This window comes from Orycteropus afer, unplaced genomic scaffold (genome assembly GCF_000298275.1).
Source record: "Orycteropus afer afer isolate SDZICR_OR568_19922 unplaced genomic scaffold, OryAfe1.0 scaffold00172, whole genome shotgun sequence".
In the NCBI taxonomy this organism is placed as follows: domain Eukaryota; kingdom Metazoa; phylum Chordata; class Mammalia; order Tubulidentata; family Orycteropodidae; genus Orycteropus; species Orycteropus afer.
The window spans coordinates 1903266-1920021 of record NW_006921759.1 but is presented as its reverse complement, the minus strand read 5'-3'; the positions used below and the strand labels follow the sequence as shown (position 1 = coordinate 1920021).

At 37.7% G+C, this 16756-nt stretch overlaps 1 protein-coding gene across 1 annotated transcript in view; it reads right to left on the bottom strand.

Moving 5' to 3' along the window:
• Positions 1-16756, bottom strand: part of COQ2 (coenzyme Q2, polyprenyltransferase) — a 57204-nt gene that overhangs the window by 28886 nt on the left and 11562 nt on the right. The window contains exons 2-3 of the mRNA XM_007946835.1: positions 13383-13549; positions 1809-1943 (exon numbers count right to left, since the gene is read on the bottom strand). Of these exons, the coding sequence (XP_007945026.1) occupies positions 1809-1943; positions 13383-13549 (302 nt within the window). The remainder of the gene's footprint in view (positions 1-1808; positions 1944-13382; positions 13550-16756) is intronic.

Sequence of the window (16756 nt, the reverse complement as noted above, 5' to 3'; positions counted from 1 at the left end):
AACCAATAAGACTAAGCTTGGATTTCTCAACAGAAACCATGCAGGTGAGAAGACAATGGGATGGTATATATAAAACCCTGAAAGGGAAAATTTTCCAACCAAGAATTATGTACCCAGCAAAATTGTCCCTCAAATATGATGGTGAAATTAGGACATTTCCAGATAAGCAGAAATTAAGGGAATTTGTTAAAACCATACCAACCTTACAAGAGTTGCTAAAGGGAGCCCTTTCCACAGCGAAACAACAACAGCCAACAACAACTGACCATTAACACACATGATAAATATAACCCAGAAACCAACCCAGCTATGGAAGTATCCAAAGTAAGTAAGTTTACAAGATTGTAAACAGGGAATCAGAAACACCAACCAACAAATGAGGACAACCACAAACCAAAAAGAGGAAAAATACTGTGTCGTTACAGAACTTCTAGATGGTAGTGAAGTCAAGATGCTACAAGATAGAATGGACTGTTCTAAACTTAGAAAGAAAACTATAAATCACAGGATAACCTCAAAGAAAAATGATAAACCTTCACCTCAAAAAAGAGGACCAGCATAAATATTCAGCAAATACTAAAACAATAGCAATAAAGGAAGTGAGAACATGTCTCATAAACAAAATGAACTCAGCATAGAAAAGTATACGGAACAAAGAAATTGACACCATGAAAAAGCACATAACAAAAATGACAGTAACAAATTCATAATTGCTGATAATTACATGACTGGCAAAGGACTTATCTCTAAGATTTATAGCGGAAGAGTGGATGACAAATTATGGTACATATACATAATGGAATGCTATACTGCACTAAAGAATAATGTAGAGTCTGCAAAACACTGCATACTATGGATGAACATGGAGGACATTATGCTGAGTGACATACGTCAATCACAGAAAGACAAATACAGTATTAGTTCATTGTTGTGGAGGGTCAAGGAAAGGCTTATATATGAAGGGAAACCTTTGTTGGTTGCCAGGGGTGGGAGGGGAGAGGAGGGAACACCACCAAAAAAAAAAAAAATGCATTGACCCATATCACTTTAGTTTTGTGTATTTCACTGTACATAAATTGTATTTTAATAAAATGCATAAAAAAAGATGATAAATAAAATGTTCTTAGGTACTTCACAGCTCATCTGAGATCACCTTTCAGAAATCAACTTACAAAGTGTTTTGTGTTACTGATGCTATTAGAGTGAGACATGCAGCAATGGGGTCAAGTCTCTATAAAGTAGCATTCACCTGCTGAAATCACACTGCCCCCCTTTTTTCATTCTCACTGAAGCACTTTGTAAGTAGCTATCTACTGCCCATTAAGTCTCTGTTAATGAAATACAGGATCAGTTCTCCCACTTTTTTTTTTTGTCACTTATCAATAGCATGATACTGGGAAAAGAAACAATTCCTCTTTTTGCAAAATGAGTACAATCACTTTTGCCTACTTCAGAGATATCACCAGTATAAATAAAATCATATATATATGTGTGTGTGTGTGTGTGTGTGGTATACACACATATCCTCCATCTACTTAGAAAACCTGTGAAAGTGCCCTTCATCTCTTAGGAAAGGGGCAGTGCAAACAATGAAGGTGGTTCAAAATCAATTAAATTCTGATTTCTTAACTCCTTTGGTTGAAAGCATTCTTGAAGCAGATTTTGCAATGTGTGGTGACTTATTCATACTTGCTAAATTACAGATAATCAATATGTAGCCAATAAACAACTCTGTGATACAGATACTTCAATTTTATTTTATTCCTATTGCCTGCGACTCAAAGAGACTTTTCACAATTATGAAAAACACATTTAATATACCTGTAGTAATTCAGACACAGAAGAACACCTAGTGCCATGGTTAGCTGTCCCCCGAGAAAAATAAAGGATTGAAGAATTGAAATGTCTCCAGCAGCTATTGGGCGATTTGCTGTCCTTGTAACCTAAACACATAAAAGCAGATACCTTAGTCTCATGTAATGGCTTAATCATTTATTTAAACATTTAATCAAGACACTGACCATGGTAGGCACTAAAGAAATCAACATCTGAAGTATTGCTAAGAATTAAAATTTCCGATTTAAAATAGCTTTGAAAAAGTCCCAAATTCCTATCATCCCCATCCCCAAACAAACAAATCAAAGCAATTTCCTTATCTAGCTGTCTAGCTACACAGCTTAGCAAGTATACATTCAGTTTCCATAGAGAAAAGAGGGACCATAATGAGAATTCTCAGGAAACATGGAAAGAGGAAATAGTAGTAGATTTTGGACAAGGCTGCTATCACATGAATGTTTTGAGAATGGGAAGCAATCAGAAATCAGATGTGAAGAAAGAAAGATGCTATAGAGGATCTGGGTCTGTAAGTGGAGTGCTTTTGCCATGCTCTTTAGGAATGGGTCTGTGATCTTATATTGACTCAAATCTATATTCAAATGCAAAGAGAAACCTCATCATAAGGTAAATAGGCAAGAGCTGTTACATGGACAAATAAAATACATGAATTGTCCTTTTCCTTCTAACTGATAATGAAATATGATAATCTAAAACTCAAGAAAAAGAACATAACCAAAATTTTAAATATTGTTAGAAGTCCCTGGGTGGTGCATACAATTAAGTGTTCAACTGCCAACTAAAATGTTGGTGGTCTGAATCCATTCACAGATTCCTCTGAAGGCTTGGCAATCTACTTCTGAAAGGTCCTGTCTAGTAAACTTTATGAAGCACATTTCTACTCTGCACACATGAGGTTGCCATCAGTCAGGGTCAACAGGATGGCACTGTGTTTTTTTCTTTTAATATTAAGAATTCAGGATCTGAAAACAACAAATGCTGGCAAGGATGCTGAGAGACTGAGACTCTCATACACTGCAGGTGGGACTGTAAAATGGTACAACCATTGTGGAAAGCAGTATGGCGATTCCTTTAAAAGTTGGGATTAGAAATACCATTTGACCCAGCCATTCCATTACCTGGTATATATCCTAAAGAAGTGAAAGCCAGGACAAGAACAGACATATGCATACCCATGTTCATCACAGCACTATTTACAATAGCAAAAGGATGGAAACCACCTAGGTGTCCATCAGCTGAGGAATGGGTAACCAAACTATGGTACATATACACAATGGAATACTATGCAACCCTAAAGAATTAACATAGAATCTGCAAAACATCACATAACATGGATGAACTTGGAGGACATTATGCTGAGTAAAATAAGTCTATCACAGAAGGACAAATATTAGTCTATTACTGTAAAACTCCTCGGAAGGAAGGAATCCTACTTCCGTAGTGATACTGCCTCGGAAACCCAAGGAGGGGTCGCTATAAGTCGGGGCCGACTCGACGGCACATAACAACAACAACAACAACAACTGTAAAAGTCAAGGAAAGGTTTATATATGGAAAGAAATGTTCTTTGTTGGTTACCAGGGGTGGGAGGGGAGGGTGCACTGTTAGGTAGGTAGAGATAAGTATTGATTTGGGTGAAGAGAAGGGCAATGTACCAAATGTGAGTGATCAACTTAATGGCATTGAGGAAGAGGAAGACATAGAGAGGTACATTGGAGGTGCAGACAACAAAGATGAAAAAAAAGAATTCAGGATTTGGAATCAGAGAGCCCAGTATTTGAATTCAACCCCATCACTCACCAGCTGTGTGAATTTGACCAAATTACTTACAGTTTCTTGGAATTAAGTTACTTACCTATCAAATTAGAGAGAGAAAAAAATGGAAAGAAAAGAATAATAGCAGCTATCTCATAGGCTGAACACCTGCCTGGGGTATATAAGTATGCAGTTAATGTTATCTATTATTAATTTAACAAATTTTTTTTTAAAATTTAATTTTCCCTGTGATTTGGGTGAAAGTTTACAGAGTAATTCACTTTCCATATAGCAGCTCACATACACTTTGTCTCATGACATTGACTGCAATTTCCCACAATGCAACAGCTCCCCTCCCACTTCCTCCCCATAGTTACCTCTTTCCTGTGTCCATGCTCATGCACTCCTGCCCTCTGAGCTGTCTCCCTAATGTAAATGTTCAGTTCATTTACCTAACGTAATGTGAATGTTCAGCTCAGTTACCTAATGTAAATGTTCAGCTCATATGCCTGTCCTTTGTTTGGCCACAGGAATGGGTTCAATTCCAGACCTGAAAAGCAGCTAGGGACCATAGTCTCAGGGGTTCTACCAGGCTCTATTAGATCAGCAAACCGGGTCCCCTTTTTTTTTTTTAATGATTTTGAGTTTTGTTGCACACCACTCTTCCAATCCATCCAGGATCTCCTACATAGATCCCCCGAGTAGTTGACAGTGGTAGCCAGGTACCATCTAGTTCTTCTGGTCTCATCGTTGTATAGGCTGAAGATCATATGGTGTACCAGTCACTTGGGCTAATTTTTTCCATGAGTCTTTGTTTTTCTTCATTCTTCTTTGCTCTGGACAAGGAGAGACCCATTGTAATTTAACAAATTTAATGTAAAATTTATATCAGAAGTCAGTGGGCCAAATCCAGCCTGCTGCCTGTTTTTGTATAGCCCCCGAACGAAGAATGGTTTTCACCCTTTAAATGGCTGAAAAAAGATTTTAATAATAATTATGACGACGTATTGTGACACAAAAAAACAATATGAAACTCAAACTTCCGTGTCCATAAATAAATATTACTGGAATACCCATGCCCATCTGTTTACATATTATCTATGCCTGCTTTTCACATGATAGAGACCATATTACTCACAAAGCCCATGATAGTTAATATCTAATCCTTAACAGAAAAAGTTTGATGATCTGATTTATATCATGTGTAATAAAAGAGTCTGTCAAAACGTGAGTGATGACACATACACTGGTTACAGTGCTAGAACTGGATCTTTTCTCTCTGATTTGATTCCTGTAGCTTCAAATTGGAAATAATACTTATGTTCTTTTGTTAGTTTCCAGGTACTGTCATTATTCCAGCTAGTATTTATTGAGTGTTTTCAACATGCCACTATTTAAGAGCTATACACGTGTCACATCACTGAATCTTCATAACTACCGTGATTAACAACCACTCAAAAGTTCTTGGCATGTCCAATTTTTATGAAACTAAGACAGAGAGAGGCTTAGTAACTTTCGAAGGTCACAGTAGCTAAATGGTAGCCTAGTCAGTCCAGCCCCTCCTACCATACTACTTACTAATCAAAAAATTATACTATTCCTGCAGTACAATGATAATCACCTAATTAAATTTGAAACCTGAAAATAATAAACAAGCTCATGATGATTGAAACATATTCTATGAAACCAGAATGCTCACAGCTTACAAAACCATCTATACTGTGTATTGATTATTTTAATGTGTGGACCTAATGTTACCAGTTAATTACATGGCTAGCAGATTATATATAACATCAACAAAACACATTACTCAATACTCAAATAGAAATTCACTTATCATTTAATCTACTAGTAATTTACTTACTGTGTAATGTATTAAACAAAACTGAATGATAAACATGTCCTCAATGACACGTGGCCTTAAGAAAGTGTGAGATAAGCACTGTAATTTGGCTAAGCTTTTAAATTCATCCTTTAAAAGAGACGCACATAACATTCTGAAATTCATCTTGGCTGATTCGACTCATAGTGACCTCTCCTTGGGTTTCCGAAGTGGTATCTCTATAGAAGTAGATTGCCCAATCTTCCTTCCTAGGAGTGGCTGGTGGGTTTGATCCTCCAGCCTTCTGGTTAGCAGTCAAGTGCCTTAGCCACTATGCCGATAGAGTTCCCGATAGCAAAACCACATCAACAGCTATAAAACATTTCTTTAGTGCTTTTTTTGTATGTTAACAAAGAATCTGAACTTTTTTGATCAGGAAAAAAACTGTATGAGGGAGATATAAGCTATCTAATCTGTTCCCTTTTACCTTGGGAGAAAAGAGTCATTTAAGGGGGAGTGAAAATGGTCACACTTTGTTAATTAAAAAGAAAAGAAGGAATTAGTTGGGTTGATTCACATAATACTGGCCTATTTGTGGAATTATTGTTGTTGTTATGTGCCGCCAAGTCATCTCCGACTCCTAATGATCTTACATACAACAGAACAAAACACTGCCCAATCCTGTGCCAGCCTCATGGTCCCTACTCTACCTGAGCCCATCACTGCAGCCACTGTGTCATTCCATCTTGTTGTGGGCCTTCCCCTCTTTCGTTGACCCTCCACTTTACCAAGCATGACATCCTTCTCCAGAGAATGGTCCCTTCTGACAATATGACCAAAGTAGGTGAGACGAAGTCTGGCCATTCTCGCTTCCAAGGAGCTTTCTGGCTGCACTTCTTCCAGGACAGATTTGTTAGTTCTTTTAGCAGTCCATGGTACTTTCAGCATTCTTCACCAACATCAAACTCAAAATCATCAACTCTTCTTTGGTCTTCCTTATTCATCGTCCAGCTCTCACATGCATATGAGGCGACTAGAAATACCATGACTTGGGTTAGGTGCATCTTAGTCTTCAAGGAGATTATCTTTGCCTATGTACAGGCTCCTCATAAGTACAATTAAGTGTTCTGGAATTCCCATTCTTCTCAATGTTATCCACAATCTGTTATGATCTACTCAATCAGATGCCTTTGCATAGTCAATAAAACACAAGTACACATCTTTTTGGTATTCTTTGCTTTCAGCCAAGATCCATTTGACATCAGCTATAATATCCCTTGCTCCACATCCCCTTCTGAATCCAGCTTGCATTTCTGGAAGTTCTCTGTCAATATATTGCTGCAACCATTTTTGAATTATCTTCAGTAACATTTTACTTGCGTGTGATATCAATGACATTGTTCGACAATTTCCACATTCTGTGGGATCACCTTTCTTTGGAATGGGGATGGATATAGATCTATTCCAATCAGTTGGCCAGGTAGCTGTCTTCCAAATCTGTTGGCACGGTCGAGTGAGTGCCTCCCGTGCAGCATCCGTTTATTGAAACATCTCAATGGGTGTTCTGTCAATTCCCAGAGCCTTGTGTTTTGCCAATTCATTCAGTGCAGCTTCAACTTCTTCCTTCAATACCATTGGTTCTTGATCATATGCCACCTCCTGAAATGGATGATCATCTACCAATTCTTTCTGGTATAGTGACTCTGTGTATTCTATCCATCTTTTGATGTTTCCTGCATCATTCAACATACTGCCCATGGAATCTTTCAATATTGCAATTCGAAGCTTAATTTTTTTTTCCCTCAGCTCTTTCATCTTGAAAAATGCTGAGCATGTTCTTTCCTACTGGTTTTCTAACTCCAAGCCTTTGCACATATCATTATAACAATTGACTTTGTCTTCTCCAGCTGCTCTTTGAAATCTTCTGTTCAGCTCTTTTATCTTGTCATTTCTACCATTTGCTTTAGCTACTCTCCATTCAAGGGCAAGTTTCAGAGTCTCGTCTGATATCCACTTTGGTCCTTTCTTCCTCTCCTGTCTTTTTAATAACCTTTTGCTTTCTTCATGGATGATATTCTTGGTGTTATCCCAAAATTCCTCTGGTTTTTGGTCATTGGTGTTCAATGCATCACATCTATTCTTCAAATGGTCTCTAAATTCAGGAGAGATATAATCAAGGTCATATTTTGGCTCTCATGGACTTCTTTTAAACTGTCTTGAGCTTCAACTTGAACCTGCATTTGAGCAGTTGATGGTCTGTTCCACAGTCAGCTCATGATTTTCTCATTTCAAGAATGCTACATGCTTGGTAAAGAGCTCTGGTGGCATAGTGGATAAGGCATTTGTCTGCTAACTAGAAGGTCAGCAGTTCAAACCCACCAGCTGCTCTGAGGAAGGAAGAATGGGCAATCTACTTCCATAAAGATTTACAGCTGCAGAAACCCAATGGTTTCACTATGAGTCGAACCGACTCGATGGCAATGAGTCTGGTTTTATATGTTTGGTAAAGTGGAAGATCAATAAAAATAGGGAAGGGCCTCAATGAGCTGGACTGACACAGTGGCTACAACAACGGGGTCAGGTATAGCAAGGATGTGAGGCTGGCACAGGACTGAGCAGTGTTTTTTCTTTTGTACATAGGGTCACTATGAGTCAGAGCCAACTCAGCACCTAACAATCACCACCACCACCACCACCACATATAAATGGGATCATATAGTGTGCAACCTGTTCAGACTGGCTTTTTTCCTCTCAGTATAGTTTTCTGGAGATGCATCCAGGTTGTTGTGTGTATCCATATTTCATTCCTTTTTATTGCTGAGTAGATTTCCATGATGTACCAAGACTTTAAGCATTTACTCACTGAAAGACATCTAAGTTGTGTCTAGTTTTGGGCTATTACAAATAAAGCTGCTATAAAGATTTGTGTATCAGTTTTGTATGAACCTAAGTATTCATTTCTCTAAGATAAATGCCCAGAAGTACAACTGCTCTGTCACATAGTAGTTACATGAATAGTTTATTAAAAAAAAAAAAAAAATGGCCACACTGTTTTCCAGAGTGGTCATACTATTTTATATCCTCAATAGCAATATGAGTAATCCAGTTTCTCTGCATTCTTGCCAGCATTTAATGCAGTATTTTTTATTTTAGCCATTCTGACAGGTGTGTGGTAATATCTCATTGTGGTTTTAATTTGTATTTCCCTAAAGGCTAAGGACGTCGAACATCTTTCATGTACTTATTTGCTTTTAGCCTCTTCAATGAAATGTCTCTTTGTGTCTTTAGCCTTTTCCTGATTTTTTTTTTTTCTTTTACCATTGAGTTTTAAAAGTTCTTTGTATATTCTAGATATTAGTCCTTTGTTGGATATGTGGCTTGCACATACTTTCTCATAAGCTGTAGCTTGTCTTTTTATCTTAATAGGGTCTTTCACAGATCAAACATTTCTAATTTTGATGAATCCAATATAACAACTTTTCCCTATTCTGGATATGCTTTTGGTGTCAAGCCTAAGACCAAGACTAGATCCCAAAGACTTTTCCCTATTTTTTCCTAAAAGCTTTACATTTAAGTTCATGATCCATTATGAGTTAATTCTTATATGAGGTGTGGGACTTAAGTTGAGCTCTTTTTTTTTTTTTTGGCCTAGGGCTGTTCACTTGCTCTAGCACCATTTGTTGAAAGGCTATTTTTCCTCCACTGAACTGAACTTGAACCTTTCCCCAAACCCAGTTTGGCATATCTGTGAGTTTATTTCTGGGTTTCTATTTGGGTCCATTATCTATATGTCTATCCCTCCACCAATACCATAGTCTTGATTATGACTACTGTACCTATATAATAAACTTGAAATCAGACAGATTCCTCCCACTTTAATCTCCTTCTTCAGAACTGTTTTAGCTATTTTATATATTATACATATATTTTAGAATAATCTTATCCATATCTACAAGAAATCTTACTGGGATTTTGACTGGAATTGGACTAAATCTGTCTATTACTTTGGGTAGTACTGACATCTTTACTATGTTTAGTTTTCTAATCCATGAACATAGTCTTTCCATTTATTAAATCTTTGGTTTCTTTCATCAGTGTTTTTTTTTTTTTTTTTTTAGTTTTCAGCACATAAGTTCTGCATATGTTTTTTCAGATTTACACCTAAGTATTTAATTTTTTTGAGCAATTACAAATGGTATGTGTTTTTAATTTTGATGTCTATATGTTCATTGTAATACACAGAAATACAACTTATTTTGTATGTTTGTCTTGTCTTCTGCAATTCTGCTGATCAAATTAGTAAGTTTTAGTAGATTTTTTTTTCATAGATTCCTTGGGATTTTCGCCATAACCAATCAAGTGATCTGCAAACAGGAACAGTTTTGTTTCTTATATTTTAATCTATGTGCCTTTCTTCTTCTGTTTTTTTGGTTGTATTATTGCACTGGCTAGAACTTCTAGCACTATGTTGATTTAGAAGAATGAAAGCAGACATCTTTAGGAAGAAAGCATTCAGTCTTTTACCATTAAGTATAATGTTAGCTGTAGGTGTTTTGTAGATGCTCTATAGAAACAAGCTGAAGAAGCTCTCTTCTATTCCATTTTTTTCTAGAATTTTTTTTTTTTTTTTAAATCATGAATGGGTGCTGAGTTTTCCCAAATGCTGTTTTTTTTACTGATTGACTGGACCATGTGATTTTTCAGATTGGGTAATTCCAATAGTTTTATCCCTTAGTTCACTGATTGCTTCCTCTTTTCTCTCCATTCTGCTGTTGAGCCCATCTACTAAATATTTTATTGTGGTTACTGTGTTTTTCAGTTCTGAAACTTCATGTGGTTCTTCTTTACATCTTCTATTTCTTTGCTGATACTTTCTATTTCTTTGCTAGGACCTGACATTTTTTGTTTCAAGCATGTTCATAACTGCTATTTATGATGGCTTTAATATCCTTGCCAGATAATTCTAACATCTCTGTCATCTTAAGTGTTGCCATCTATTAATTGTCTTTTTCACTGAAGTTGAGATTTTCCTGGTTCTTAGTATGATAAGTTATTTTGACTGAAACCTGAGTGTTTTGGATACTATGTCATGAGGCTCTGGCTATTATTTAAACCTGTTTAGCTGGCTTTTTGACCAGCAGAGGAAAGGAAGGGCACTACCTCATTACTTCCAGGTGGTGCTGAAGTCCAAGTTCCCCACCGGTCTTCCACTGGATACTCCTGGTCAGGGCTAGGAGTTCTGGCTCCCCAACAAGCCTCTGCCAGGCCCCTGGTAGGCGGGGTAGAGTGCTACTTTACTACTTCCTCTGTTGCTTCCACTGACACCATGGGAAGCAGTGAGCCTGAATACTGCTGGGCAGTGGTGAAAGTCCTGACTCTTCACTAGGCCTCTTCTGACGTGATTCCAATGGCAAGCGGGAGAGGAGCCTAGTTACTGACAAGTGAGAGTGGAGGACCAGGTTCTCCATGTGGTCCCCACTGACACTGCAGAAAAAAGAGAACTTTTTACTGTCAGGTGGGGATGAAAGTCTCAGTTCCTGACTCAGCCTTCTCTGATAACACCCTGACAGAGATTGGCATGCCTTTTTATAGTCTGACAAAGGTGCAACTCTACGCTCCCTACTTGGCTTTTGTAAGTGTGGGTTGTGTTGTTGTTGTTGTGTGCCATCGAGTCAGCCCTGACTCATAGCGACCCCTTCTTGGGTTTCCGAGGCAGTATCACTACGGAAGTAGGATTGCCCAACCTTCCTTCCGAGGAGTGGCTGGTGGGTTTGAACCGCCAGCCTTCTGGTTAGCATTCAAGTGCTTTAGCCACTATGCTACCAGAGCTCCTAAGTGTGGGTAGGGTCAGTTATTTTCTTGGCATTTGGCTGTCATGAAGCACAATATATTTTATCTCACAGACATGCCTCTGTAACTACCGTTCCCTTTGCTGAGAATGACCTTCACCGTTCAGTCCACTTTTTTTCTTATCTTATTCTAACACAGGTCAAAAGGTGTCCTCTTCTGGGAAGGTCTGATTTCCTCCCTTAGGCTGAGGTAGCTGATCATAAGCAAGTTCCCACAGCCCTTGTAGACACTATTCCTATGATACCGCTACTGTATTACAATCCTAAATTAAGAATCAGGGATGCCACTTTTAATTGATGCAATCCTAGAACCTATTACTGTGTCCTGATAAATGTTATTTTTTTTTAAATTAAAAAAAAATATTAACGTGCCACTGTTCTATAAACTAAAACTTATTGTACATTGATCTCGCTTAAAGAAATTTCTGACTTACATGAAAGGCAAACTGGGGGTGTTTATTCACCTTCTATAAAAGTTCATTCTGGATTTCTTTTCAATTTGAAGTTTACTTGGTTATTTACTCAAGCATTTGATGATACTCAAGCATTTGTTGTGGCACTGGTAGTAGGATAAAAAGCAAACAAGATGGCCTCTTCCCTTGAAAAATAACTTTCTATAAGGAACAAAGGAATAATTGTATACATGTATAAGAATAAGCTCAGATAATAATCCAGAGAAATATAATGCTTCATATTGTTCACTCAGTTTGTTTTTTTTTTTAAGTTTGGAGGAAGAGATAAGAGAGACTTTCTATTTTTTCATTTCTGTTCTATCTGAATTTTTCAAAATAAGCTCTATCACTTTTCTAAAAAGGAAAAAAGGACTAAAATTACATCTTTAAAAAGAAACTATTATACTGAATACAATAAGCCTGCCTTGGTTCATTTAAATTAAGATGGGCTTTACAGAAGAAGAGCTATAGCTCCAAAATATATCTCAAAGGAAGTGATAGCAGTCTCTTTGGACCGTTAAAAGTTCAGGATCAAATTTTCATCTTCACTTCTAATATCCTTACCCCTGGCCGTACAAATTCTTAATTTACTTAGTAAAATTGAAGTATACATTTTGTCCCATGGCTGCTCTTGTGTTGAGACAGCAGGTATGTTGCACTCTGTCCATTCTACTGTTATTGACATTTCTTATGTTGGATTTCAGCAAGGATACTCAATAATCTTGTTGGTTTATGGCCATCAAGTTACAACTGTCTCTCCTCCTCCAGAGCAAAGAAGAATGAAGAAAACCAAAGATGCAAGGAAACAATTAGTCCAAGGGACTAGTGGACCATGCAAACCTCAGTCTACATGATCATGAGACCAGAAGAACTAGATGGTGCCCAGCTACCACTATCAACCACTCTGAAAGGGATCAGTGCAAGAGATCCTGGGTAGAGTGGTAGAAAAATGTGCAACAAAACTCAAAATAATAACAAAGACCAGGTTTCCTGGGCTGAGAAAACCTGGTGAAACCCCCAAGAGTAACCCCTTAGTTACTCTTCAGGTCTGGAAATGAACTCACTCCTGTGGCTTCAGGCCAAACAATAGACAGGCATATAGGTTGAACATTTACACTAGGTAGATATGCCTTGGAAACCCAAGGAGGGGTCGCTGTGAATCAGGTGCGACTCAACAGCACATAACAATAATAACAAGATATACTCCTTAGAACAATCAATCATGGGAAATCAGAAGGGTAGTATTTGCACAAGGAGACAGCTCAATGGGCAGGAATGGACAGGAAAGACAAAGAGAAGAGGTAACTATAGGGAGGAAATGGGAAGAGAGATGTGATGTTGTGCGGATTGCAGTCAATGTCATGAAACAAAATGTGTATTAACTGCTGTATGGAAAATGAATTTGCTCAGTAAACTTTTACCCAAATCACACACACAAAAAACCCCTGCAATTGTTGTCATAAAACAAAATGTGTATGAACTGTGAAATGGAAAACAAATCTGCTCTGTAAAATTTCACCCAAATCACAATAAAAAGTTTAATATAAAAATAAAATAATCTTGTTGCTTTAGCTGGTGTCTAACAAACTGATGTCACCATGTTACTCTGCAGAACTGAGAGAAGACTGTTTTTTTCCAAAAAGAATCTACCTTTTTATCGTAGTCACGGTCCCACATGTCATTTATAGTACATCCTGCTCCACGCATCAGAACAGCTCCAGTCCCAAAGAGGGCTAACATATAAAAGTCTGGAAAACAACCTGGTTCAGCTGCCAGGCTGATGCTCCAGGTACATGGCAGATAGAGCAGCCAGGTTCCTATGCAAAAATAAAAAGTCAAGAAAGGTACAAATTCAAGTTACTGTCTTCATTTGTTTAAATGCCACATCTAAAGAAAGTAAAAAACCCTATAAGCAAAATAAAAGAGACATGACAAACTGAGAATATAAATTTGCAATTCATATCACAAAGGGCTACTCTTCCTAATATGGAAATCGAGATGATAAAATCAACAATCCAATAAAATACTGGACAAAAAATACACAGAGAGTTCACAGAAAACAAAATATATGTAAATGTTATATATATGAAAAGGTCTTTACCTCTGAGAAACATATGTGAAAACTACATTGAGATAATATTTTTTTTAACCTATCAGATTGGCAAAACCTGAAGGCCGGATGATACCCCCTAGGAGCTGAGCACTCTCAGGAATTTCTGATGGGTTTGCAGAATGGTCCAAATCATGGGTGACAATTTGAAATGTTTTTACCCAAATGACATATGCACATACTTATTGAGTCAGCAGTTCTTCTTTAGAATTTACTTAATAATGATAACAACATATACATCTATTGGCCATTTTTACTAGCAAAAGAATGGAAACATTCTAAATATATAACAATAGGCATGTTCAAATAAATTATGGTATATTCATGTAGTCAAACATAATATAGCCATTAAAAATTAGGCAACTCTTTATGTGTGTATATTGATATGGAGTGATCTGTAAGGTACATTGTTAAATTAAAAAAGCAAATGATAAAACAGCCTGTATAACAGCTACTATTTGTGTTGAGAATTTATACATGTACATTAAAAATACATATATTCAAATGTTAACATGTTCATAGACCATGTCAGAAAGGACAACATAATCATCTGTAAATGCAGTGAAACAAAAATTACATTCCCGATTTAGTGGAAAGAGTGCCATCTGCTGAAACTTCTTGAAATAATGTAGGCAGACTGCTCTCTATTTGAGAGTTGCATTCCTCTCTCAACAATGATGAAATTTACTTTCATTTATAAAGGTAATAATAACTTCAGTGAACATAAAATTACCCCACAAAAGAAGAAATTAAACACAGATATATCAAATCTCAAATTTTACTCCTATTGACATAGTTCCTGGCATATGGCAAGGGCTCAAATAATGCTTGCTGAATGAATTTCAACACAGAACTAGAAATAAGTTGTTTGAAAATCCTGCAGTTATTACCTTATTTAATATCAAATAATGCAGACTGGCATCTTCTAAACATAACTACTAACATGATCTTCTCCAGTTCCCACTTTTGAAGTAATGTTGTTGTTGTTGTTGTTTGCCGTCGAGTCGGCCCCGACTCATAGCGACCCCTCCTTGCGTTTCCGAGGCAGTATCACTACGGAAGTAGGAATGCCCAACCTTCCAACATTTTTGAAAATTTATTATATGCCAAGCACTGTTCTAAGCATTTAACATATATTAATACCAATGTCCATAGTGATACTGCCTCGGAAACCCAAGGAGGGGTCGCTATGAGTCGGGTCTGACTTAACGGCACGTAACAACAACAACGATGGTTAGGCAGCAGTCAAGATATATCGGTCAACATATTGCACTGGGAAAATATGCTGTAAAAGACCTCTTTAAAGTGTTGAAGAGCAAACATGTCTCCTTGAAGACTAAGGTGCGCCTAACCCAAGCCATGACATTTTCAATAGTCTCATATGCATGTGAGAGCTGGACAACGAAAAAGTAAAACCAAAAAAGAGTTGATGCTTTTGAGTTGTGTTGGCTAAAAGAACTAACAAATCGGTCCTGGAAGAAGTACAGCCAGAATGTTCCTTGGAAGCAAGAATGGCCAGACTTTATCTCACCTACTTTGGTCAGGTTGTCAGAATGGCTCATTTCCTGGAGAAGGGTATCATGCTTGGTAAAGTGGAGGGTTAATGAAAGAGGGGAAGGCCCTCAACGAGAGGAAGTGACACAGTGGCTGCAACAATGGGCTCAGGTATAGCAAGGATTGTGAGGCTGGCACAGGATCAGGCAGTGTTTCCTTCTGTTGTACATAGGGTTGCTAGGAGTCAGAGCTGATTCAAAGGCACCTAACAACAATGATTTTTTTATGACAACCCTAAGAAATCAGTATTATTAAGATCTTCACTTTATAAATGAGAAATTAAGGCCCAAAGAGTAACTTAACCAAGGTCCCCCAAGTGGGTAATGAAGATTCAAACCCAAGGGGGTCTGGCTCCGGTTTTATTCACAACTCCTTTGTAGCCTCTTGTTATGTGGTGAGATCCCTGGGTGGCACAAAGAGTCTGGGCTCAACTACTAACCTCAAGGTTGATGGTTTAGACCCACCCAGTGGTATCACAAAAGGCCTGGTGATCTGCTTCCGTAAAGATTATAGCCAAAAATGTATAGTAGAACCATATAGAGCATTTCTACCCTAACACATAGGTTTGCCATCAGTAACAGTTGATTCAATGGCAATGGATTTATGGGTATGTGAAGAGGTGGCCTGGTCCCTATGGTAGATGACAGAGGTTTAATTGTGGAATTGAGAATAATGACAGCTGTTGATCTGTCTTGAACTCCTGTAAGTCTATACTTTTTGATGCAGACTCCAAGGAAAGAATTATAGCCAGGCTTCAGATTAGAATTGAGCCTGGAAATTTATGCCCACCAACCTGTATCTGGCCCCAAAATGCAAGAGGTCATCCACAGCCCAACCAATGATGGCGGAGTTGTGCCTATCAACTAATTTGCTTTAAACGGTGATTGCTGTAACTCTTGGTGTTTAGATATCAAATAGGTAGTGCATGGACCTAGAATACAAAACAAGGCCTAACTTGGAATCGTGGTTGGGCAAAAGTGGAGTAAATGTGTTTAGGCATTTGAATATATTTGCATGCACCAAAACCAAACCCACTACCATTGAGTAGATTTTGACTCATATCAACACTTTAGGATAGAGTAGATCTGCCCTATAGAGTTTCTAAGGCTGTAAATCTTTAGGGAAGCACACGCCCTCATCTTTCTCCCACAGAGCAGCAAATGGGTTCGAACCACTGATCTTTTGGGTTAGAAGCCAAATACTTTAAACACTACACCACCAGAACTCCTTAATGTAATTATTTAGATTAGAGAGGCGGGGCAAGATGGCAGACTAGGCAGAAGGACTGCACAGACCCTCTTCAACAAAGAAAAGGGAAACCAATTAACACAGACACAGAAGATAATCTTGGATTCCTGAG